This window comes from Centropristis striata, chromosome 1 (genome assembly GCF_030273125.1).
Source record: "Centropristis striata isolate RG_2023a ecotype Rhode Island chromosome 1, C.striata_1.0, whole genome shotgun sequence".
In the NCBI taxonomy this organism is placed as follows: domain Eukaryota; kingdom Metazoa; phylum Chordata; class Actinopteri; order Perciformes; family Serranidae; genus Centropristis; species Centropristis striata.
This window is the reverse complement of record NC_081517.1, coordinates 17,162,535-17,189,255: the sequence shown is the minus strand read 5'-3', so window position 1 is coordinate 17,189,255 and position 26,721 is coordinate 17,162,535. Positions and strand designations below refer to the sequence as shown.

At 41.6% G+C, this 26,721-nt stretch overlaps 1 protein-coding gene across 1 annotated transcript; it reads left to right on the top strand.

Moving 5' to 3' along the window:
* The first annotated feature begins 1,869 nt into the window (after nt 1–1,869).
* On the top strand, nt 1,870–26,721 carry LOC131974310 (uncharacterized). Its single transcript, XM_059336572.1, has 10 exons — nt 1,870–2,054; nt 3,119–3,162; nt 3,344–3,409; nt 4,058–4,124; nt 5,023–6,289; nt 16,333–17,117; nt 19,832–20,246; nt 21,136–21,377; nt 22,493–22,672; nt 23,898–26,721. The coding sequence occupies exons 1-10, from the start codon at nt 1,986–1,988 to the stop codon at nt 24,141–24,143; spliced, it is 3,381 nt and encodes a 1,126-aa protein (XP_059192555.1). The 5' UTR covers nt 1,870–1,985; the 3' UTR covers nt 24,144–26,721.

The following is a 26,721-nucleotide window of genomic DNA, read 5'->3' as shown; positions in this document are numbered from 1 at the left end:
CTGACGCGAGTTGCTCCAATCACAGCTCAGGGAGTAGGTAACTGCTAGGTAAAACAGGCGGGACTTAATACATAAAGGACGCTCGAGTTTTCTTCACTCTGGAAAGTCCCAGAGAGGCCAGTTCAATGACCTTTAGCACCAGAGGTGGAAGGAGTACTAAAAATAAATTAGTTAACTAAAATAAACTATAAGAAAAATACTCCACTACAAGTAAAAGTCCAGCATTCAAAACTAACTTAAATAAAAGGAGAAAAGTCATCAAAAGTGAAAGTACTCAAATACTAGAATGATGCAATTATGTAAGCAGTATTTTGATTTTCTTAAGGTAGAGCTAATTTTAACTACTTAATATACTGTTATGCATTTTAATTTAAAAAATGTCTAATCACTTTAAATTTATCATGTTTTTCATGTTAAATCTTGACCTGGAAAGGAACTTAAGCAGGCAGCTAAATGCAGTGGAGTAAAAAGTACAATATTTAAGACAAGTACAAGTACCTCAAAATTGTACTTATGTACAGTACTTGAGTAAATGTACTTAGTTACCTTCCACCACTGGTACAAGTGCTATGGATTTTAAGCCTACATTATATAATCTTTTCTTTTAATTGATGTATAAATATGTAAATTGTACTTGTACTAATGCTATTTTGGTTAAGGCTGAGCTAATTATGTTGGTAGTTGAATCAGTAACAATGGGTAATATTTTCTAAACCGATCATGTGTTTTGTATGTTAAATGTAGTGAAAAGCAACTAGCAAACATGCAAAAGTATAACATATATCTATGTAGAGAAGTATAAGCAGCATACAAAGTATTATAAAATGATAATTTAAAAAACAAATAATACATCAAAGTACAAGTACCTCAAAATGGCCCTAAAGTACATAATTGAATTAATAATTAAAGTGTTCGTATTAGTACCTCAAATTTTACTTAAGTAAAGTACAGGAACCTTCAATCACTGGTGAGCACCATACAGTACATTTATTGAAGCCACCATGGTGTCTAAAAACCTAAATGTTATATGACAGTATAATTTAATAACATTGTATAGGCTACCTTACACTTTTAGAAATCTGTCAATTGAGCAATTTGAGAAGAGTTGACAACCCTTAACATATAACATATAAAAAATAATGGACAGTGGTCTTTGTTATACTATTATGTTATTGGATTATTATTATTATTGATGTATTAATATGTAGGTTGTACTTTAATTTTGTTTTCAGTGACAGTTGAGCTAATCCTAACTACTTCAAATACTTTTTGGTAGATAGTAGGCTAACAATGGATCATGTTTTAGCCTTTAATAAAATGTAGTGAAGTGTAAAGTGTGTAAAGTGTAAAAGTACAAAAAAAGTTATTTTTTAAATGTATGTTTTCTTGGGGGTGGGGGACTTATGCTTTCAGTGTTTTCACAATCCTGGCTATAGTTCAGACAGAGGAGCGTTTGGAATTAAAACTTTGTCTTGCTGGCTGCTGCTGCTAAGATTTGTGATGATATGATTTAATAATCAGTGATATTGTAAGTTTCCATGTGTTTCAGGGAGGAGTAGGCCTGGCGCCGCGTGTCATCAGATCAGACAGATGATGAGAGCTGAAGCGCGCGGTTCTTTACATCCTCGTGAGAGTCTTAATCGTTGCCAGGACGACCGAAGGGGCTGACCCTGGCCACGTGACAAACAGGCTGTGTGTGTGTGTGTGTGTGTGTGTGTGTGTGTGTGTGTGTGTGTGTGTGTGTGTGTGTGTGTGTGTGTGTGTGTGTGTGTGTGTGTGTGTGTGTGTGTGTGTGTGTGTGTGTGTGTGTGTGTGTGTGTGTGTGTGTGTGTGTGTGTGTGTGTGTGTGTGTGTGTGTGTGTGTGTGTGTGTCCCTGCCTCTCACACAGCCTGGCAGTGGTCGGCCCATAGAGCAGACAGACAGCAGAGCTTGCCGTGTGGAGAGAGGGAAACAGAGACAGGTATCTCAGTCCGGGCATGAGAAGATGGAGCTCTCGGCGACGGGAGATCGCGTTTTCGCCGCGGAAGCGATACTGAAGCGCCGCGTCCGCAAGGTGAGCTTACAACCGCCCGCTTGTCCCGCGTGTTTTTGACTTCCCGCAGATGTTGGCCGCGGTCAGCACGGCACGGCACGGCTCTGCTCCAGTCCATAGCCTCGGTGGCTGCCTTCTTGCGGCTATGCAACGCTATGGAGGCCTTGTGGGCTGGCGGATGCCTTTACTTTGCTAGCTAGAAGCTAACTAGCGAGGCTATCAGTCATGGCTCGTATATTCAGACATTAGCAGGGCAATAAAAACAGCGACACAAAGAAGGGGCTAGCTGCAGAACAAGGCAGCCCAGCCGATGGGATGAGGGCTGTGCTATGAAATGGAGGGGCCCGGTTTCTCTGCCAGCTAATGGCAGCTAAAGCTATACGGTCACAGTCTGCATTTTATAGCCTGTGCAAGAGGTGTGTGAAGCACACACATTAAAGGCTGTTTGGGACCACAGTTTTCTTCTGCAGCTTGTAGAAAAATGGTATCAAAACACTAGTTCTTACACTCATCCACTGTTGATTAGAGAGGAGTATATCAGCCACAGTTAATGAAGGATTTCTGGTAGTTTCTTAGTCTTTTTATCACGTCAGTATGGGTTGTATCCTAGGACAGAGCCAATAAATCATGGTAGGGTACCCTTTTTAGTTGCTGGTAGTCACAGTTAACCAGCAGGCCCACCAGGCCTCTAGTTACTTTAGATTTTTCTGCAAGAACCTCATAGTTTCGCCCTTTCCTGTGAGATGAAAGTAACCCAATCATTTCAGGAATACCATATTTAGGTTTAAGATTAGCTCCTTGCACAGATGTTGTTGAGTGACTCATCCTTTTTGAAACTGATACCATATCATTGTGTGATGTTACTTATATGCAAACAACTTATAGACATGTCTTACACCAGTGTTACATGTATTTGGTATCACTGATAATGCAAGATACCAGTGAAGTGCTTCTGGTCACATGAATAGAACACAATAACAACAAGAATATAATCTAATCTTGCATTTGCTGTAAATGTGTTCCAGATATATCAGATTAAAAAAAATACTAACATCTGTTTTGTTTTGTTTTTTGTTTTTTTGCAGGGAAGACTTGAATACTTGGTAAAATGGAAAGGATGGGCAATGAAGTAAGTGCTCCTCTTGACTTTGAGTTAAATTGGACATAAAAACCAGTAGTCTCTTTAAAGTGAGGCTGTTATAATGTTTTAAATGTCACATTAAACTTAAAAAAAAGTGAATTAAATCCACTTTGGTGCAGAAGTTGACTTCTGTTGTGTGTTTTCTTCATTTTGCTCCATCCTTGTTTAGGCACAGCACTTGGGAGCCAGAGGAGAATATTCTGGATGACAGGCTGATCCTGGGCTTTGAGCGAAAGTGAGTAAAGCTAGCGCATATGTAGAGCAAATTTGAGTCTTTCTTTGCTCGAGTGTCTGTCATAGTCTGCTGTGTTTAGGATTTTTGGCTCTTAACTTAAAATGCTTGTCAGTTTTGTTCATGTTAGGTCTTAATATTGATTTTACAAATTGATAAATGTCCTTACTTTAAGTTAACTTCTGTGTATCTTACTGCTTACTAAGTGTTTGGCCTTGCTTCTGCTTTTACTTCATCTGTTAGTGTCTTTGCATTCCTCCTCCTCTTCTCTTCCTGATTGTAAAACCTCCATCTTAGCTCAAGTCCTTCATGTCTGTTGCCAAACCACTTGAAAGCCTTGTGCTACTCAAAGAGAGTAGCTGTTTACAGTAAACTAAAATGGACACCATAAAACGGACAAAACTTAAAAGACGCAACAAAGGGGAACTAAAATGGACATGTGAAGAAGAAGAATCTGGCTGTGTTAAAAATGGCTTCAAACAGTTCTCTGTGGCTGATTGCTCTACTTTCACACACACACAGCTTTCTTCACCATCGTCTCTTTTGATTTGTTATATTTGCTCTTACTGTATTGTTCTTTTTTTAAGCCTGTTTAGACCTGTGTGATTTGTGTTCTCGTAACTGACGTTTCACCTTTTTTCTTTTTAATAGGGAACGGGAAAGGGAAATGCACGGGCCGAAGAAACGGGGGCCAAAACCCAAAAACTTTGTCATGAAGGTACAGTTCGAAGGCTTGTTCTAATGTTTAGGCATGAACATGAGCTTTTCAATCTCAAAACGTACTTTATGGATGCTGCAACACATCAGAAGTGGTTAAAACTCAAAATAAGCCTCCCAGTGTCCTACTTAAAAAAAAGTTTCTACTTAAAAAAGTTTATTTTTCAAGTAGGAAATTATTGCATATACTGTTAATTGTTATTGTTGCAATATTTTGTTGAGCAGTTTAATCAAGATTTTCTCAAATTGGTAGCATCAGAGCTGCACATTATAGGAAAGTTAAAAGTTCCTTTTGTGGTTTCTACTAGAAAAAAATCAACTCCAATTAAAACAAGCTGATGTTATGAATTATAATGTTGTTTTTAAGAGCACATTAAATGCACAAGTTTAATGTAGGATTACTTTAGATGGAAAGCCATTTTTTTGGTTCTATTACAATTTATAAAGCATGTGAATGGTTATATAAGACCATGAAGCAGTTCCAAACTACTCAATAAAATAGTAAAGTGGTTATTGTAGTGATTTTTAAAACCACTTTTACATGCTACCTGGATGCAGACCCATCCTTAGAAATTGTAGACGGGGAACCACATTTTCCAAATTTAGCCCATCAAACACCCACTCCAGCAACACAGACATTTCCATTTGCCCCCTTGGGCTAAGATCATATGTACCTTTTGATCCTCTTCGTGGCAGCCAACCATGTTCAACACCTCTACATCTTTTGACCTGCAAGACTCTAAATCCAAGCTTTTTTAGATTGATGTGGGAAACAATGTGGGCAGATTACATTTTGCAAATCATTAGTAGAAATAGTAATAATGGGGACAGGTTTCCTACAGAATAAAAGCCCAATCCCCTGCACAAGTGGCTTCTTAATTATTTTTCATGTCCCTCAGGCTCGTACTACAGGAGGGACCAGTAGCCGAGCCTCAAACGCCCGCCAGGCTACGTCGCGCTCCTCTTCCTCCACTTCCGGGCAAGCGACTCCTTCCTCCTCCGCCTCACCTCATTTGGCGTCTTCGTCGTCCTCTTCCTCAACTGTGGCACCTTCTCCCAAACTCAACTCCCTCGCAGCCACCCACAAGCTGAAGAAAGACATTCACCGTTGCCACAGGATGTCCAGGCGTCCTCTGCCCCGCTCCGACCCCATGGCAACCTCTTTCTCTAACCCCAGTGGCTTCCCCTCCCGCATGCAAGTCTCCCCCTTCTCCGAGACCGTCCGCATCCTCAACCGCAGAGTCAAACCCCGGGAGATCAAGAGAGGTCGCATCATCCTCAACCTGAAGGTCATCAACAAGCCAGGTAGGGGCGGCACAGGAGGCGGCAGGAATATCACAACAGGACGGCAAAACATCCCTTCCCGCAATCGCATCATAGGGAAGAAGGGAGAGGCACCCTATAGACCTTTCCAGCCCCCTCTGAAGATGCTGGGGTTCCCGATGTACGGGAAGCCATTTGGGCTGCAGTGTGGCGGCCCTTTGTCCTTTCACTCCCACCCAGGCTCCAGCACAGGGGCCAGGGATGCCCACTCTACTTCCTCCCAATACCAGTCACCTCCTTCTCCTTCCAGCCCCAGCGGCTCTGAAGGAAAATATCGCACCAATGCCTCAGCTGCTCAGTCCCAGCCTGCCAAAGGAGCCTCACCTTCCAGCAAGGGCCCCAAGTCCAGTAAACCTCACACAGAGACCCAGAAGGGCCAGAGTGCCAGGCTAGCTGCTACTGGCCCATCCTCAGATGCAGACCCAGCGGCGTCAGCATCTCCTTTCCTCCCCTCCTCACCATCATCTTCCCTGGGAGATGAGGACGAGGACGGCGGCCCGGACCATTCAACGACTCCAGAAGGAGGCAGGAAAAGTCCTCGCCAACGCAGGGCTAAACGCCTGCCGCCCGCCACCCCTGCTTCTGTCGCCCCTGAGGACCAGAGCTCTCCCCTCGCCGAACCCAAAAGGGTGCCTGCAGAGGGAGACCCTGACTGGCATCCCGAAATGGCACCAAGCTGCAAGGATGTGGTGGTCACTGACGTCACCACCAACCTCGTCACTGTCACCATAAAAGAGTTCCCATCCCCGGCCTCCTGCCCCGCTTCACCCTCCGCTAGCCCTGAAAATGCTTCCTCCCCACCCCCCAGCACCACCTCCGACGACCCCTCTCCACCCAAGCCATAGGAGATCAGACGCTATGAAGTCGATTGCCATTGATGATAGAAGAAAATATCATGCTAGTGTTGCCACTTCAGCCCCCTCCTACCTTTTCCTTAAAGGTGTGTCCATATTTGTGTAATGATTAATGAAATGCAATGTAACCGCCCAGCCATTGAATAGTAAAAAAAAGAGCATATTTTTTTTAATAAGAAGTGTATACATTTGAAAATGGGCAGCTAATACGCCCTTAAATTGCCATATTTTGTCCACTTGCACAGCACTGAGTCTTTGAGGCAGACTTGGATGGAAACGGTGTTTGTTTTTTTTCACTTTCTTCAGACGTGCTGACTTTAACTTGGTTCAGTGTATTAACAAATTGTGCAAAAAGTGAAAACACTCAACCATTTGTGAGCTTTCATCAAGCACAAGTAGTGCATGTGAAAGAAACAAATGCTATTTTGATCCAGACCCTGCTGCGAGGGCTGTTATTGACAGCCTTCAGGTGTTATTTCCTGGCCCCTAGTCTCATTGGAAGTCCAGCTTGTTAATGTTAAATGAGGTGATGTGTTTTTTGCACTTAACACAGTTGGACTCTCATATATTGCATCAATACAGCGAGGTAAATGCAATGCACTTGACTGCATCGAAAAACAACCTGTTTTATGCAGTTCATCAATTTTTCAAGGCCTTTTCCTCTAGCTCTCTTGAACGCACATGCATATACATACAGTATGAGTAAGTATTTATATGCACGCACAACCTAAAAAGCTGCAAAAGAATATACAAAAACAATAGTTTTTAAGTTATTGCTGTCCTTGCCGTCTTTCCCTGCTTGCCTGGTTTCCTCACAAATCCGCCGTCTCCTACAACTCAGTAATGTCCACCAAGACTTTAAACTGACCGGCAGTTGGTTGTAAAAGTTTCTCTTTATGCCAAATTTGCGCCATATAACTTCTCAACTTGTAAAGGTGTAGATAGAAGGTCCATGAGCTGAACACAGTTCAAGCTAAAGCCACCAACCAAATGCAGCTAAAAATAGTACTTAGATGACCCTTTGAGCTACTTGGCAGGTGTTTGAAGTCTGTGGAACGTGTATCCAGGCAGTTTTGGCTTGTAAAAAATCCATGTTAACTGGCGAGTTTGTCTCTTTACCTTCTACTTTTGCAGGAAGAGCAAGCAGCTTTACCCTGCTTTGGTCCTTTGGATGTTGCTGGTCAGTTTAGCTAACAGTGCTTTACTAGTGTGTTCTCAAGTTTCAATAGAAGTGGTTCATGTAGCATGTTTCAGTCTCCTCCTGCAACCCAGAGGGCAAGAGAAACTGAACCAGGCCAGGACTGTGCCAGGAATCTGAGGACAATTATTGTTGTCCTTTTTCTGTCAACGTATTCACTAACTGTCTGTTAGGTATGGTAATGGGTTACTGTGCCAGTTGTTTGTGGATATACCCAAATATAGACAGAAATGTGATTGCGATTTTGGTGTCTGTGAAACTACGAAGAGGCATTTTTGGAGAAATGTAACAGGGTTGGGGGATATATTTAAATTTTCCAACTCGTCAATGTAAACATTAAAAAAATAACTCACAAAATGACAAGCAAGTAAACATTCTTACACACATTTTCATATGAAACAAGTTTCTTTCACCTAAATAAGTCAAGCTTATTGTTTTAACTCAAACAGAATAAAACTCAACAAGCCTGTCTGAGTCGGTCTTTCCATCGTTCCAACAATCACCAACTTTGGTTTGGTCGAAATATATTCACTGACTTGTGAAAACATGTTGGCTCTAAGGCTGTTTATCACTGCTGTGTCTCTCTGCCGTCGCTGGCCTTTGTGCTACTGGGTTAGCTCGCTGAACAAGCATCTGTCGATGAGTTTTGCATAGCCAGACCTATCTTCACACTCCGGCTCGCCCTGAATTCCTCCCAGTGTTTCTGCTGGCTGTGATGTGGTTGCCGGAGCTGATCGCAGCTGCTTTTTGGAGGCATAGGACTAAATTTAAAAAACTTTAAAAAATGACCAAATGAGAAACAACCGGCGACGCACTCAGCCAATTGCCACAGGTCCATATTTGTCCAATTGCTTAACCCGAGAATGTAATCTTTACGCCTTTTGATTTAATCTTTTTTGAACTTCCATTAGAAATAAACATGCAGGTTTGCCTTTCAGCCACTGTCTGTAGCAATGCCATTTTCAGTGAGAAAACTGTGACTTATTTCTTTGGTGCATTGCTTGGGTTGCCACTAGCCAATCATGGTCCACCCTAAAACAAAATGGGGTTTTGTTTTTGAAATTCAGGTGAAATTCATCTAGCACTTTGCGTTATGTTTTGGCCACAATTGTCTGCATGAAGAGTAGTAGCACTGATTTTCTTCTGATAAAATCTCTCTGAGTAAAGCTTTCTGTCCTGGCTTTAGACCCTGACAGTTGTCCTGGTAATTTTCTTACTTTTGGTTGCCATGAGGTATTAGATCCAAAGATGCATTGAGGAACCAGGCTCACACGTGAAAAACATCCTCTCTTTCTGCTGTTTGTTCTATTGGAAAGCTGCTCACGACATATGATCTTTTTATCTGTGGCTGATGAGTGTATCTACTCTGTACTTCTTCAGCCACTATACCAGGTTACAATCGATTAGGCGCTTCATTTTTACTGTCAAAGATGATCAAGTGTTTTCTTTCCTGTCTATCAAAAAACAATGACTTAGGACCTGTGTTTTCTGACCACAGATTAAAGGATGTCGGCACGGTTGTTTTCTCAGAATACATCCAGTGCACAGTCCTGAAGTGGCATTGTGTTAGACTCAGAAAGCGTGTCAGGTGGATAGAAAAGAAGGTGTGATCCATCACCCACATGTTCTCGACAGCGAGCCTCTGCAGAGCTCACTCAGTCAGGTTGTTTCCAGCTAAATGCCTGAAAGTTTTTGACCTTCAAGTGCACCTGAAATACTTCAGAACACACCTGACTCTTTATACACAGTATCTTAAACCCTTTTCTGGTGCTGCCGGCTCTTTCTAGACCTTCCCAGACCTCGGCTCTTACTCTGGTGTACCTGTGTCTAACAATATTTAAATAAATCTTCCGCATGTGTTGCCTTATAGCTGCTCCGTTCAGTCCCAGCTGCACTCCAGGCGACCTTTACCTCGTCTTACTCAGCTCTTACATGCTTAAAAAAAAAAAGAAGAATACTTCCTTACTTGCTTGCCATGGTTTTGGTGGTAGAGATACAGATCAGGATATCGCAAAAAGTAATCTTGAAAGGCTTCTGATGTCTCATTTTTCCAAAGTTGTAAACGCAGCGTTCTCCGTGTCTTTGTTAACACACACAAGGAAATCACGTCTCCTGTCATGTACTGGATGGTTCTAGTTGTTGTCAGTACTGTTTCAATACTCTCATAGGTTACATATGGAAGGATTTATTCCAAATGACACATCCATTATATGAAGAAAAATGTGTGTTGCTCTTATGAAATGGTCTGTAGCTCAAATTCAAATTGAGGTGCTTTAAAAAAAAAAAGGACAATACTTAACTTAAAATCCTTATCTGACAAAGTGAAAAAGCAGACTTGGCTCCTTGAAACGGATGAACTAAAGGAATATTTTCTTCTCCAAATGGATATATCGTGATTTGGAATAGATTTTTCAATCTACTATATCTTTAATATCTTTAAGTGGTGGATAGAAGTGGCTCTTGCAGTTGGTAGATGTGTAAGGTATTAGGCTGCTAGCTGATGTTTCCAACAGTCGATAGCAATGTTTTTCTTCTTTTTCTTTATCATAAGGAGTAGCACAACTCAACTTAGTGGCCTATCTTTCAACCAAATAGGGCTCTTGATTTTATTATTTGACTTTTTTTAAATACTTTTTTTCCCTTTTTGAATTGTTTTACATTTATATGTGATGTCATTTTATGTGCTAGATTTATTTGGCACGAATTGGGAAAAAAGGAAGGATCCTTGTTTTAAATGTATGGATAAAGATGCTTAATGAATTGTGCTTTTTAAGCCGTTCCCCCCCCCCCCCCCCCCCCCCCCCCCTCCCCCCCCCCCCCCCCCCCCCCCCCCCCACCCCTTTGTACTGTACTTTAATACTTTTTTTTTTTTTAAATATGCATAATAATGTTAATGTGATGCTGTTTTTTTGAATGCCATTTTTTATTAGTCCAATATGGGTTTGATCAGAAGGCAAACTCCAACTGATTTTAATGTGTCAAGACTGCAGTTTTGTCTGGTATAATGCTAATATGAATTATGTACATTGTATTGATGGTAATGACGAGGAGGTAGAGGATAACGATGACATTGTAATGTATCTGAACTTCTGAAGCATGTTTTGCAAACCCTTATTGTACAGATTATGTATTCAGTGTCATGTTACCTGTTGTTGCTTTCTGTGTGTTTCTTGTACAAGGCTTTTAATTAAAAGCTCTTTAAAATAGCACTTTGCTTCATTGTATTTTTTCACCTTTCAGTAATTAATTTTCATTCAAATAGATTCAAATGATGAAGTAATTAGAGATATTACTCAAGAATTAATGCACTAATGATGACAAAATTTAACACAAACATCTTTTTTCATTCATTACCATTAACCGCTTATCCGCAATCGGGTCGCGGGGGCTGGAGCCGATCACAGCTGTCATTGGGCGAGAGGCGGGGTACACCCTGGACAGGACGCCAGACTATCGCAGGGCTGACACATAGAGACAGACAATCACACTCTCATTCACACCTACGGGCAATTTAGAGTCCCCAATTAACTTAAGGCACCAATTAAGTGCATGTTTTTGGAAACATCTAATAGGGTAAAATAGTGATGGGATGACATTTATATTCAAAAGGTCAACTTCACTGTTACATCATAATGGTGAAGAAACACTTTTCTTCAGTGACGGATTGTGACCATAATCTTAAATCTGGTTGGATACTGAATTGGTGACACTAATCTTGGGTGTCCACTTTAAAAGTGCTAATTGTATGGGTCTTCTGAGCTGCTGGGTTGAAGATGTGTGTGATGCATTCACGTTTAAGAATTAAGCTTCTTTGCATCAACATCTGTATTTGATGTCTGGACAGACATGGATGAAAACTGCAACTTGGCTGGCTGGCTTAGACATAGACTAGTGCTCAAAAAGTGTGGAGTCACCCAGAAAATGTCTGTGTTGTTTTCCATGAAGACAAACTGTTTTATTCATGAAATGAGTTGTAAAATGAATCAAAAATCAAGACATTGACAAGGGTAGAAATAATCATTTTGACCAGTCAAAATCTCCAAATTTACCTCTAGATACTCAACCAGCCTGAGGAAGGATCGTTTTACTGCTTCTCAAATCAGCACAAAACAGTCTTCAGCTGTGCTAACATAATGCTCAGCTGTTTTAATGATCAGAATGAAATTAAATGAGCCTTTCAACACTATAAACGTGGATTTACACAATTTGCCACTGGAACACATGACAATATGTAACAGATATTCCATAAGAAAATCAGCCATTTCCAGCTTTAATAGTCATTTGCCACATTAACAATTTCTAGACTGTAAGTCTTCTATTTTAATTTTAAATAAATTAATTTTTTATTTCTCTAAAAAATAACATTTCTAAGTGACCCCAAACTTTTGAGCGGTAGTGTATAAACACAGCCGCTTATTCTACTTCTAGTTTTTAATGTACAAATGTAAATGTGTCCAAAAATTAGCAGGAAGGGAAACCAAATTTAAAAACTGACTCATTATTAATCTACCTCTTATTTCTCCCCCTTACTAACAGTAACATTCCACCTGAAGTTCCCAAACGTCCCACACAGAGACGCTGTTGAGCCGCTTTGGCACGTTGATGATGAAGAGGCAGCAGAGCAACATCTGTCTGTTTTCAGAGGGATTGTGAAGCTGGGGTGATATTAAGGTCATCACGCCTGGGTATTCATCTCCGAGTGTTTTGATGTTGTGATGAAAACATACATCCAGTTCAGACTGCTTTCTTCTTTTCCGCAGCCAGTGTTTTATTTCATTTCTCCTCTGTTCAGACAGTTGTAACGGATGTAAAAAAGGAGACAGAGTTCGAGAGAGGTGACACATGGGTCCCTTGTCACTTTTTTTCTCTGCTCCCTCTATTCCTCTCTCTTGTATATTCCCTCCCTGGCAGGATAACGGCTGGATTTATGAGCCAGATGGAGCTAAAATAGTTGTTGTGGTTTGATGCGAGTGGCCCACATCTGTGTATGTCTGTGTGTGTGTGCATATATGAGTGTTTGTGTATTTGTGTGTGTGTGTGTGTGTGCAACATTAGCCACCTCTGGAGATAATCCACAATCTAGGCTACTGGTCTGTGCAGGAAGGCTGGACTGGTGTTAGAGCCTCTGACTGTGGTGGATATTTAAGCTGAATACTTTCATGTGCTATATTCTATATATTTGCATCGAGGGAATATAACTAATAGTATTTGCTCAAGTACTGTTTCGAGGTACTTGCACTTCATTTAATTATTACAAAATTATGCTGCTTTATACTTGAAAAGTTTATTTGCAAAAACAGATAAAAGCCATCCTCAATGAATAAAGCAACAACAATGTGACTGATTCCCTTGAGCCGACTATAACAAAAAACATAATTTATGAAAAAAACAAACATTTTTGAGATATTTTATTAAAACAAGCCAACAACAGTTTGAGTGAGTGTCCCTGTGGTGCATTAAAAGAAGACAATATTTTTCTCCACTAAATTTATTTGAAAAGATTCTATTTTGAAGATTCAGTTGATTAATCCAATGTATAAATTAACTCTTGAATTATGTTGTTTTGTTATGGGTCTATTTAGCTGGTAGTATGTGAAAATTAAAAAGAAATCTGCTGCACCTCTACCAGCCACAACATACTTACTTTTAATAAGATTTTGAGTGCAGAACCTTTAATTGTAACAGAGTATTCTTATGCTGTGGCATAACTACGAACTAAATAAAAGATCTGAGTACTCCTTCCACCACTGGCTGTTGGTTCCTGAAGGGTCTGACTGGAGGACGAAAACCAAAACTTTCTGAAGCTGTTGCAATCTTACAGTCTGTGGCTGCAACTCAGAAGTATATTCTGCCGTTAAATGTATGTCTTAATATTTTAAAATGAATTGTTTGACGTTTTGGGAAATACACTTATTCACTGTCTTGGCAAGAGTTATATTGAAAGATTGATACCATTAAAGAGAGAGGATAGCAATCTTCTCCTCTTGCTCTCTGCAAATAAATGTCAGAAAATGTCAAACTATTCCTTTCACTAGCTAAAATGTGATCTTCAAAATGTGAACAATGTGGTCCACAACAGATTAGACCTCTTGCAGGAGAAATAAAGTCAGAGTTAAGGAGTAATGGGATGGATAAGATGGACTTTTTCCTCTGCAGTTTTGCAAATATGTCAGCTATTTGACTCTAAAACCCCCATGTAGGCTAAAGTTTACTCGGATGTCTCTTACTGGAAAACAAAATTTACTTTCACAAGGTTAGGTTAGGTGATTTCAAGAGAGAAAAGCTTTCGAAAAAGCTTTCGAAAACATCAGTCCTTCAGAATCAAAGGGTGACAGCTTCCCGGTAGACTTGCATTGAAATTTAGCAATCAAAAGTCTGAGAAGTGACTCACAGAAGAGGCAGTGATGCTGATTTCTGCACCAGTAGTTGTCTCAATAGACTCAAATTCAATGCAGTCACAAAACATGCTGCAGTGCTTTACATTTACTTTTTATCCCCGCTGGCGGTTCAGCTCCAAGGATTGCAATGTCATTTGGATTGTTTGGTTCACGGCTTTGATACAAACTGAAATATCTCAACAGCTCTTGGATGGTTTGCCATGAAATTTGGTTCAGACATTAATTTCCCCCTCAGGATGAATTAGGTATATTAACTTTGGTGCACCACTGATGACATTCCCTTCAGAAGCAAATAACACAATTTTAGAACCCTAACATTAGGGTTAGGGTAACACTGATATAGTGTGATCATATTAACATGTTGATATGTTGATATTTGAAATTAGCTCAAATTGCTGCTAAGTGTATTCCAATACCCATAGGCCTACTGTTTAGTGTGCCAGAAAAAGATTTAGTGTGCCTCAACACAAGTTACGTCAAATGCAATGTGCCAAAAATACCAGGATGTCCTTCTGCATCAAGTTGCATTTTGCAGTATGCAAGCCAGCATACATTTTTGACTCATAATCATATAATAGGAATCGTGACTCCATAAGCCCCAAATGTATGCCTACTGCATGCAGCAGTACCCACTTTCTAAAGGCAGCTGCAGGACATATTAAAAGTTAGAAACAAAAAGTATGTGATTTAGAACATTGTATTATTCAATTGGAAAACTATGCAGTTGTTATTATTATTCTGGAAAATGTACAAAGTTGGGTAGCCTTGTGAAAGGGAATTTTGGCATTTCATCACAAAAGCAACTCATGCAATAATTAAATACATACATTCATATCTAATGTTGTGTGTCTGAGGTTGGATTTTTCCTCTTTTAATGTGGTGCTAATTAGCAGATTTACCTCCCTGATTGGCATTAGGCCTGTGAAGCACTGTTTCCCATTGGCAGGGTGAACATCCTGCACTGCATTGTCTCGATTAAATTTGCACTAACATCTAGATCAAACTTTTCTAAAAGTGGTTCATCTGCTCTGTGAAGAAAAAGCTTCAGAGTGAGAGTGTTTGTTGATCAAGGCCGCAGAGAGACTTGTGTGTCAGGGTCGGATCATTTCTGTTGGCGTCAGTGGTGAGTTTTAGTTAGCGCTGCCTCTTGGGGAAAAGCATGTTCTTCCTCCTACTCAGTCAAAAAGTGTTTAAGGTCCCAGCTCTATGTTTTTCCTTCTTCTCCTTCTGCTCGACAATATATCCTCTTCCATTTCCTACCTGTTACTGTGGCTTTGTTGGCTGTATTGTATTTTTTACCTGACAAAACAAGACTAATTTAATGCAAATATGTGTGTGCATTGTGCATTAAAAACAAAACAATTATTATATTTTTTTTTCTCTACTACATTTATTTGACAACATTATACGCTACTTTGCAGATTCAGATAATTCATGCAATGTATTAATTAACAAATTAATTATGTTGTTTTGTTATGGATTTAGCTCTGGGGTAGCATAATTAAAAGAAATTAAATGCCAAGATGTGCATAGAGAGGAAATGAAATGAAATATTTTTGTAGGCCAACCAAAATACCAAATGCCTATATTAATTTAGTTTTTTACAACAAAAATCAAATCAAACAACTCAATAAATGAATATTGTGTGCCAGTGGTGGAATGTAACAAAGTACATTTACCCAAGTACTGTTGTTAAATACAATTTTGAGGTACTTTATTCAGATATTTCCAATTATATACTTCAACATTAAAATGCTGCTTACATAAAAAAAAATCAATAATAATAATATATTTGGAATATATATAACAATCTAAGTAAGGCCATTCTGCATAAAAAGTACTTTTACTTCTGATATTTTAAGTACATTTTTAATACTTCTGCAGGTTTTGAAGGCAGGATTATTGAGTCATTTCAGTATGGTATCATTACTTTTATTGAAGTATCTGAATACTTTCTATATCACTGTTGTGTGCAATCACATAAACTGTCACACACACACACACACACACACACACTCTGCACACATCGATCCATCACCGCCTTGTTTGTTCACGCTGCTGCTGGAGCTTCACCTCTGCTCTGACTGACGCATGCCCACAGCCTCGCTCCTCCTCTCCACACAGTCCCTATGGAAACGCACGGAGGAGAGAGCAGCTTAGCAACACCGAGACGGAGGAGAGCATCTCCGGTCCAGACAGCGCGGTGCCATCAATAGCCCATTACACACACAAAGGGCGGCAGGAGGAGAAACAGCAGCGCCTGATAAACATCTTCTTAATGTAAGTGATGCTTTTCCCCCCCAGCAAGTAATCTGTTAAACTGAGTTGAATTAATCGGCTAAATAGATCGTCATAATACTCAGATGATGCGGTGTCCCCGCTACTTCTAGTACGAGGAGGTTTTTCTGTGTGTGCATGTCAGATCTTTTCTCTGAGCCCGGTCCTCTCCTGCATCTATCTCGGCAGTAATAATGAAGTTCGTGGTGGTGCTTGTGGGAGCGGGCACCCTGGCCTTCCTCGGCGCGGTCATCTGCATCATCGCCAGTGTTTATCCCCGGAAACGCGCCGCGCCTCTCAGCGACAACGGCACCCTGACATCGGAGGCTCTGCTGGAGCCGCTGGAGCCCGGATCCGTGGCACACGCCGGATCGCTGGGCGCTCTGCACGGCGCCGAGTCCTACGACGGAGAGAACGGGATCGGAGGCGGCGGCATCGGCCTGGAGATGCCCACTCTGAACGAGCTCAACCTCGGGGAGGAGACCGGCGGCGGGTCGGCGAAACAGTTCAGCTTCAGCCGGTTGATCTGTACACCTGTACCGGTCGGAGAGTGCAAGACCAAAGATCTGAGGCAGCGGCGGGGGGAGCAGCAGCAAGAGCAGCAGGCGGATGAGCCGGTCTACGGGACCGGGGATGAAGACTGGACTTATCTGCGGACCACCGCGGAGGAGCTCCGTCAGATGGTCCTGCAGCAGAACGACCAGATCCTCATGGACCAGAGGACCATCCGGGAGCTCACAGGGAAGCTGAGCGAGTGTGAGAGTGGCCTGGAGGACGAGAGGAACGTCCCGGAGCGGAGCATCGGGGTCTGGAGCGGCAACCGCCGCGTCATGGCCGGGGATGATGTGACCTCTTCGGCCGCGGCGCAGCTGCAGACGGCGCGGGCAGTGGAGGAGCTGGCCAGGGCCATCATGGACCTGAAGGACCGCATTGAGAAACTCGAGGTAAGAGTCTGAGACCATAGACACCAACTTTGGCAAAAACCTGTTGTTCTTGCTGTTTAGCCTCCTGCTTGAGTTTTGTTTGACAGCAGGACATTTGGGCTGGAACCAAAATCATGAATTAGGTGAGTCACTGTTCTCCAGTGACTAAATTAGGCCTGTGTGTGGTCCATTAAAAAGCCAGTTTCCCCAATGTCAGGTTGATATCCACTGTGAAGTGCAGTTAAAGACTTCTCCGGGGAAGTAATCCTTTCAGAACTCATTATTTGCTTTACGGAAATTGAACGATTCCCCAAGAAAGCCCCATAATCCATTGCCACAGGCAGAATAATTGAAGGTGAGATTCTTTAGAGGCCTGCGGCTGCATCTGTGTTCATCATCTTAGGTGCCCTGATCTCGCCTAAACTCCCTCCCTCCCCTTCTTTATCCTTCTCTGCCTCTTTTATCTTCACCTCACCTCTCCACTGACAAACCACACAAGACAGGCGTTCCTCATGTCTTGCGCACGCTCCCCACAGACCCATGGGAAATCTTTCCACCTGCTGGCCCTCACACCCCTCAGCTACCCCCCACTCTTTCCCATCGTGTCAGCCGCCTCTACCCTCTACCTCCGCATCCCACAGCAGGATAGGGACATAAATAAAAGATGAAGCTGGCTGGACAGGAAAGAGGGCGGCGGTGGTGGTGGTGGTGGTGGTGGAGGTGGTGTAGGGGAGTCAGGTTCTTAGAGTGTGTGTGTGCTGAGATTGAGACATATAGGCAGGCTTATAAACACACACACTGCTGCATCACTGCCAGCCCTCTCCAAGCACAGTCAGTTACAAGGTTGTCTCAGTCAGTGTGAATTTATATCCTGGGCGTCCGGGTCCAGCCCTGCCTCAGCAACTCTCTTGATATTATATATTGCCCTTGCAGGCATCTCATCGACAGCAGCATCTCTCTCTTTACTGCTGCTTCACCAACACCTTCTTTTTTTCCCAACTTCTGCTATGAATACTAACACGGCTACTGCTGGGCTACTATTATCATCAAGACAACACCTCTCACTGTGTTGCTGCATTGTCATTTTACTCCCCGTCTTGCAGTTTCATATCAGTTTAAAGCCACTATGACTAACATGAATAGCAAATTGCTTCTATTTATGCAACTACAAAGAAGACAGGAATGGGCTCTCCAACCAGCGGGAGACAAAGATCCACTCACTACATACTCACAGTTTTATTCCTGCATTTTCTCCTATTAAATCAATAACAATAGACCATATATAAACAAAGACATCAATGCTACTCCTCCTTCAGCATACAGTATGTGGACCAGATGTCCTATTTCAAAGATTATATAGATCTCCACCCATCTGTGGTCAATCAGGACAATCAAAATCTTTCCAACAGATAATAAGATTGATATCATCATTGGTTGTGGACATCTGGTCCACACACACTGAGGAGGCTAGAGCCCAAGATGTCCCTGTGATTAAATGGACCGTTGCTCGTCTTTTAATCTTTTGAAAGATAGGATCTGCGCACGCAAGTATTTAATTAAAAAGCCAAGCATTTGATCTATAGACCCTCATTAGGGCAAAATTATAAAGGGAGTCTCAGAGCTTGTAATGACATTTAAAGAGCGTGAATAGTCCCAAGTTGTAATTCCCAAGATTAAAGTACACAAGAAATCAATAAAATCAAAACAAAAGTAATAAAGGGGAGAGAACTATTGATTCTTATGTCGTTTTTAGGAGTGTCATGAGTGCAGTGATCTTCTAAAAATAGAGAATTTATGATTGCTTGAATACAAGTAGAACTACCCTGTATTACAACTACTTAACTATATCAACAGGGAGTTAAATACTAACACCAACATGGGCAAAATGACAACACTAACATGCTGATGTTTAGCAAGTCGTCAGGCTGTTCTCATGAATACTTTGTAGATATTCCTTAGAAAAGTAATGCATTGAATTTTGTAGGTATCCCATGAAATGTTTATCAGTTTATGTTGCAAATGCATCAAGGGCAAGGGGATGGCATTGAGAACTTCTGTAAGATGTTCGAGGTAACCAATGTAAAAGTGTCCAGTAGTTCAGTCTTTTTCCTAACCTCAAACAAGTGGTTTTGTTGACTAAACTTAAATGGTTCCTTATTTTTACCAACTTATTTAAAACAGCGACCTTCAGCTGTTCAAGAAAGACATCGTTATTTGTAGGAAATATTCACATTGCAAAAGTTTTCAGAAGGTTTTTCGTAAAGTTTGTGGTATTTTTCACAATCTTAGTTAAGTATGCCAAAATGTATCACAAAGCACAAACAACAACAACTTAGTCTGATATAAATGTTCTTAATTTGCAGATATTTGGTAGTAAATAAAGTATCAGACAAATTACATTTTGACCTGATGATGGCACTAGATCTAAATGAAGGGGATCACTATTATAATTCATTCATCAAGTACTCAATTTCATGGCAGCCCATCCAATATTTGTTGAGATATTTTTGGCACTATTGTATAAATCAGGGGATAACCAACATCAGTAGGATATATCCTCTGGGGATTATGAATCTGTTTAACTGTTGTTGAGATGTTTCGGTCTGGAACAAAAACAGTGGAGCAACCAAACAGCAGCCTTTTACAACCTGTCTGTCCATCTCTTTCTACACCAGTTTTAATCATTTAAACCTAAAACAACAACTTTACTTTTTCTCTCTCTCCCTGTGTTGCAGGCGGAGATAGGCCCTGCTGCCTTGAACCTCACCGACGCGTCTGTAGGTACAAGCAGCAGCGGCAGCAGCAGCAGCAGCAGCAGCAGCAGCAGTGGCAGCAGCAGACCTGCTGGTAACACTGGCAAGGCTCCCGCTACACCCACCGGCAGTGCTTCCTCCCCACCTGCGGCTGCTCCCCCAGGGGGTCGCCGTCCTGCCTCCCCCGCTTCCCCTGTCCCCAAACCTCCATCTAAGGGCTCCCCCGGGCGTGGAAAGGGCACCTGGAGGGTGGAGGATCTGGAGGGGGAGCTGGAGAGGAAGATAAAGCTGCTGGAGAAGGAGCGCCAGGCCATGAGGAAGGAGACGCAGGGCCAACACGAGAAGATCAACCAGGGGATCGACACCGCCAACCACCGTGTCACTGAGCTGGAACACAGTGAGTCTGAGGGAGGAAGTGAATAAATGAAGGGTGAACGGATGAACTGATGCACAGAGGGAAGCAAACAGTTGGATTGCTAAACTGACGTACATGAGAGCATGGCAAGAGAAGACTAAAATTAAATTTTAATGAGCTCTGTGGGTGAACTGGGTCATCACAGCAGTAGGGAACGAGCTGTAGATTGAAATAAGATGATTAATGAATGCTGGAGGGTGTGAAATGTCAAACACAGCTCACAGCTGAAAATTAAAATAATATATCAAAAAATAAGTGAAATGAAAGATCAGTTACCTTACTGCTTTTAACTGTAAATCTTCATAATCATAAGAATTTAAATTAAGCATACTGAATCATGGTTAGCAGTTATGTAGTTTGGTAATGTCACGTCAGTTTGAAGGTTCTCACCGGCTGTTTAATGATGAAAATGATTCTACCTCGAGCAGTCATGGTAACCTGAAGCTTTTTTTCTTCTTTGGAAGTTATACAGAGAGTGGAAAGAGACAGTAAAAAGGAGACAGGGATGTTTGATAACAGGAGGAGTGGAAGTCTCGAGGAGAGATTGAGAGTTCATGAGGTGCAAAGAGGAAGGTTAAAAAAGAAAGAAAAGCACTTCTCTATTCTCTTTTTCACTCTCTCATTTTCCCGATGCCTCTACATCTTCTCTGAGCTGCTGTGTGGCCTCGAGTTAGAGGGACTCATCATTAACTGTGATGCTGGAGCTCTTGTCAGGCACCGTGCGTGTTCACAAACCGGCAGAGAACGACCAGTGTCTTTCTATAAATTGGCCATTAACACATTGTCCCTCCCCAATTCTCTCTCGCCGTCTGCCCTATCTCTATCTCCGTCTGACTGTTTCTCTTTATCTCCTTCATCCTTGTCTCCACAGCGCTGACAGAGCCGTCGTTCCCTGATGGCTTTGTCCTCTCCTTCCCCATGCGAACCAACTACATGTACGGCCTGGTGAGGAAAGAGATCACAGAGATGTATGCCTTCACTGCCTGTGTGTGGCTGAAGGCTAAAGAAGGTGGCATCGGGACCCCCTTCTCCTACTCAGTCCCTGGACAGCCTAACGAGCTGGTGCTGCTACAGGGAGTCCACAACCCCGTGGAGCTGCTCATCAATGACAAGGTACATGGGAGTGTATTTGTCACATAATTTCTCCTAATGGCTTTAAAACACCTCATTTTTGTGCTTGGGGGAAATTAACTGGAACATTTTTTTTAAACTCGTATACTATTTGTGGAAATGAATGGCTGCTTCTGGCAAAAATAATAAATATTTTGCACTCTGTAGGTTTCCTTATTATCAGTCAAGCGAAATAGCCCGCCAAGGAAATCATTATTAACTTATTATGCTGCTCCGCAGAACACTGCAAGCTGGTTGGTGCCAAATCCATTGATTAAAACGAGCAATGAAAACATGTTCATTTTTGTGAGAGACCAACTTTTTCATGCCTTGTTACACGAGCCGCAAAGAGAAAAAACAGTCAAATTGAAAATGTCACAGCATCCAATTATAGTTTGATTCAATACGAAGTAGATTGGAGTTTATATTAGGTTTGGTTCTCTTGTTGCACTGCAGCCTAAGGTCTGCACGTGTATATCTATCCCCCTCCAAGCCTTACCATCCATTTAACTGAACACGGGTACTAACATTTATTCCCTTTGCTACCATAATGTAGAACTGAAGCAGAAGGTGCTCTTGAACAACATATTAAATTTTTAAAACCACAAAAAGAAATAACGTGGTTTAAAGCAGAACAAATGCAGCAGTTATAGCAATATAACTTTGCATCAAATCTTCTCATTCAAAAATAAACACTGAGTTGAAAGATGCCGAGTACACATGAAGCCCTTGCTCTTGGTTTATTTTCCACATTTTCAGTTCTGTGGCCGACAGCAAACATATGTTATTGAGGAGAGGCGGCACAGAGGCAAGCTTTTTGCAGCTGTTGTTTTCTATAAAGCATTAATGCTTACCTTTTATAGCGCTTAGACTTATAGTTCCCATGGCAGAGAAGAGTGGCTGTTTGCAGCTTCGGTGGAAGGACTGTCCACAGGGTGCAGTTCTGCTGGCATAAACCACCAGCGTGTCCACTTTCTGCCATGATTACTGCCCACACTAGTCCAGACAGAATCTCAAAATGCAAGCTTGATTTCTTGTCGCTCAGTGGACTTGAAGACAATCAGTGACTTTGTAAAGAAAGGTGTAATCACAGCCACTGTATTTTCTTTCATTCGTAGGTGGCGCAGCTGCCTCTGTCCCTACCACAGGATGAGTGGCAGCACATCTGTGTCAGCTGGACCCTGAGGGACGGGGTGTGGAAGGCCTACCAGGGGGGGAAGATGAAGGGGAGGGGAGAGGGACTGGCTGCCTGGCACCCCATCAAACCAGGAGGAGTCCTCATATTGGGACAGGAACAGGTGAGATATATGGATAAACAAGATTCTGACTGGATGGATGGATGGATGGATGGATGGATGGATGGATGGATGGATGGATGGATAGATAGATAGATAGATAGATAGATAGATAGATAGATAGATAGATAGATGGATGGATGGATGGATGGATGGATGGATGGATGGATGGATGGATGGATGGATGGATGGATGGATGGATGGATGGATGGATGGATGGATAGATAGATAGATAGATAGATAGATAGATAGATAGATAGATAGATAGATAGATAGATAGATAGATAGATAGATAGATAGATAGATAGATAGATAGATAGATAGATAGATAGATAGATAGATAGATAGATGGATGGATGGATGGATAGGTGGGTGGATTGAGGGATGATAGTTTTTAGACAGTTGGTTGGATCGATGCATGAATTATGGTCCAACTGATAAATGGATTGATGGAGGGATGACTGATGAGATGAGATGGATGCACGGCTGAATGGATGGCTGGACAATACATGGATAAATAAATAGGTAGATCTATTTGAAGGGAGCACCATTAGCTTTTCACACATGAACAGAGAGGATGGTGTTGATCCTCACACTGGGATGCCTTGGTCCTTCATTAGTGAGACGCCCACATTACATAACTATTATGAAATCTGACACTATCTTATCTCCCTGGTGTCAAAAGAACAACCCCAAGCTCATTCTGAAGCCCAGCAGCCTCTCATAAAGGATAAAAAAAGCTGAGAGCTGGAAGTCCAATCCTGCAACATGATGCAATGATGCAACAACTTGATTTAATGGATACTTTTTGAGAGAGAGAGAGAGAAAGAGAGAGAGAGAGAGAAAGAGAGCAAGTACTTTATTCATCTCATTTTTAGATGAATGATGAATTGCTGTCGTGCGGATGTGTTGACTGGATTTTATGGGGAAAATCCGAGGAAATCCCTCTTACAAGGGTGCTCTAAAGGGAGATAAACAATTTTAATCTGATCCATGGGGAAATCATCAAATCACAACATATCTGTGCATGGTCAGTGCTTGGTCTTGCTTTTCATTCTTATTTACCAGTAAAGATGACCACGGCAGCAGCTACTATGCTCACGATTGCCTGAGGAGTGTTCTAGTTTCACAGAATCAGAGATAGTAAATTCATCTCTGGTCTCTTGGCTATTCATGCTTGCATTCTGACATTCAACCCTTTGTTTTCTCCATACCCCCCCCCCCCCAGGATACATTGGGCGGGCATTTTGATGCCTCCCAGGCGCTGGTCGGGGAGCTTTCCCAGTTCAACCTTTGGGACCGGGTGTTGAAGCCAGCAGAGGTTGCCGCCTTGGCTGAATGCAGCTCCTCAGCGCTGGGCAACATCGCCCCTTGGACCGACCACGACGTAGACGTGTACGGCGGTGCCACCAAGGAGTCCCTGGACCCGTGCCACGCTGCCCAGAGAACCAGCCCCTCCAGCCCCAAACAGTGAGGGGTGACTGGGAGAGGTCAGCCAAGGGTGGCCGTGTTTGATAGGTCGATTTAGAAGACAACGATGTATAACAATGTATCACATTGGGGTTAACAGTATATTTGTTGGGGATGGGAAGCTTGCTGGTGGACAGTAATATGTGATGGACGGATTAAGAGTGGTGTATCTGTTTTGTTTTTAAGTGTTGGTGTCCACGCTCATGTGTTTACTTCTGCAGTGAGATACAGTTAGTTAAGTCACAGAATCACCTTAGTGAAGGCTGCATGGGTGGATCAACTTCTGGCATGAACCGGACTCTTATGGAGGTATTCCATAGTGGATTAATTATTGGCTCGGGTTGGATGCACCACCCTCTGTTGTTGGTAATAATCTGTTGGGCCAGTTAACCATGCATGGTTATTCAGGCAGAGGGCTTTGATGGGTGTGAATACACTTAATGATGCCATATTTAAGGTTTCTTAATTCTACAACAAAGTGACACTCATCTTGTGTCCAGTTGATTGTGTTTAATGCTTAAACTGAATTCTGAGATGCTATCATGCTTATATTGATTTCAACACTCAATGGGGAAGTTCAAAGATTAGTTCATTTTTAACTGTATATGATCCTGTTGAGTAAAGTCTGTGTACTGTTGAGTTTTCTACGTTGCATACCATCATTTTGGTAAAACAGTGGTCTTATAAATGTATATTGTGCAATGTATCTCTGCTAATGTTGCTCTGTGCCAGTCCTCTTCCCCCTGCTGTAGCTTCTCACACCTCACAGTGCTGCAGAGTTAGGTTGCAGCATTTTTGTTTGCAGCTTAGACAAAGCAGCGCTCTCGAGAAAGAAACACTTGATGTCTATCTCAGCACCGAACAGACACGTAAATTATGACAAACCTGAGTGAGTTTGTTAAAACTGTGTTGTACCCTTGAATGTAAACCAGATGGAATGTAAGTGTATTCGCATGAACAAAGTCACATTTTCTGTCACTAAAGTAACAAACTCAAAATGTGTAATTTACAGTGTTAGTGTCCCTGAACTGCCCCACACTCTGAAGCACATAATGTCTTTTTGGGTAAAGCAGATCCTCACAGAAAGGAGGGAGATGAAGTAGATTTATTCTATGGTGTTCATTTTGTATTTCTTTTCTTTTATTATCTGACTCTGGTGAGAAGATCATTATAAAAAGTAGTTTTACTCTCATTCTCTTAGCAAATTAAAGAACAAGTATGCTGAAATGAGAAAAAAAATGCATTTAAATTGCAGCATTAACTTCTGCAAGCTTGGTGCGTTTTTATACCCTGTTAAAAAAATGTGTGTGGACAAAACTGCCTACAGTTTTTAGTTACTTAGTTAAGTTACTACAAATACCTACTGCACAAGGGATTGGAGATAGTAAAAGGAAATATGTGACTTAGTTAGCACAAAAAGGAGTGCCATTTTGCGCTCTGAAGGAAGGAAGAATGTGGTGGTAAAGTAGTAAGTACTATCAATATAGCAGTCATTTAGGATTATTGGCCGTTACCTTGAACGATAGACTTTCCTCTGATCTCCATGTTATTTTGATTTTCAGGTACATATTATCTACAGCAAAGTCGGTTATATTGGACATTTCAAAGTTATAATCTTGAAACTATTAATTCAAGTAAACGTAGAACAAACTGGGTGTCTGTGGTGATATTCCCAGGGTAAAATCACACGCAGCACAAAATCAGTGACCGTTTTCCTGTCACCCAGTCAGAGCTAACGTAACAGACTCTTCAGTTCACTTGTGTGTAAAGTGGTGCAACTTATCGCCATAGGTGCCGCCAAAGAGAACAAAATTGTTTTTACAAGATCGTATTTGCAGTCATATGAGCACCAGGTGCTATCTTAGAAAACATTTCAAAGTGAAGCGTCTCATAAAGACAAGACACCCATTGAAACGAATTACAAAAGATGTCTAGACGCCTGATGAAAGCCAAAGTAAAAAGGGTCAAATCAAAGACAACGGTCTACTGACTCTACTTTCAACCACAAGCCAGAGCACTATGTACTAGTTAGCTACTGAATAAAAAATATATTAAATTGAATTGTGATGTTCTGTCCGTCAGAATCTTAGATGAGTTTGCGTCTTTGATTTTAAATAACAAGAACATTTGGATGAGTTTCATCTCTTGATCTGAGTTCAATTCAAGTTCAAAATGGACATCATAGGAATAATATTTGGAGAAATATGTATGAGGGTTTGATTTCTAACCACATGTAACCAGTCAACACTGTGCAGTAAAGTGAACTGTAGTCCAAATACAAATTCACTTATTACCTCAAGACATCAGCCCCACATGCAATTTGTCACCCAGTTGTAAAGTGCCTGCCTGGGCTCTCATGCCCGAAATAATGTGATGTTTTTATGTTTTCTTCTTCTTTGTCTCTTTCTTCCTCTCCCTCTCTCTCTGTCACTCTCTCACTCTCTCTCTCTCTGTCTTGCTTTTGGTTGTTGAAGGCTGTGACAGTGTTGCGCTTGTCCTTATTTGCATCTTCATGGATCTTCTATAATATTGTGAAATAGGTGGATTAAAAAAAATCTAAAAATAAAATGGTTATGACAACA

Coding starts and splice junctions, on each gene's coding strand:
- LOC131974310 (XM_059336572.1), top strand. CDS start 1,986: ATGGAGCTCTCGGCGACGGGAGATCGCGTTTTCGCCGCGGAAGCGATA. Junction 6,290..16,332: donor CCCCTCTCCACCCAAGCCAT/AGGAGATCAGAC, acceptor CTTTTCTCTGAG/CCCGGTCCTCTCCTGCATCT. Junction 20,247..21,135: donor TGTCACTGAGCTGGAACACA/GTGAGTCTGAGG, acceptor TTGTCTCCACAG/CGCTGACAGAGCCGTCGTTC.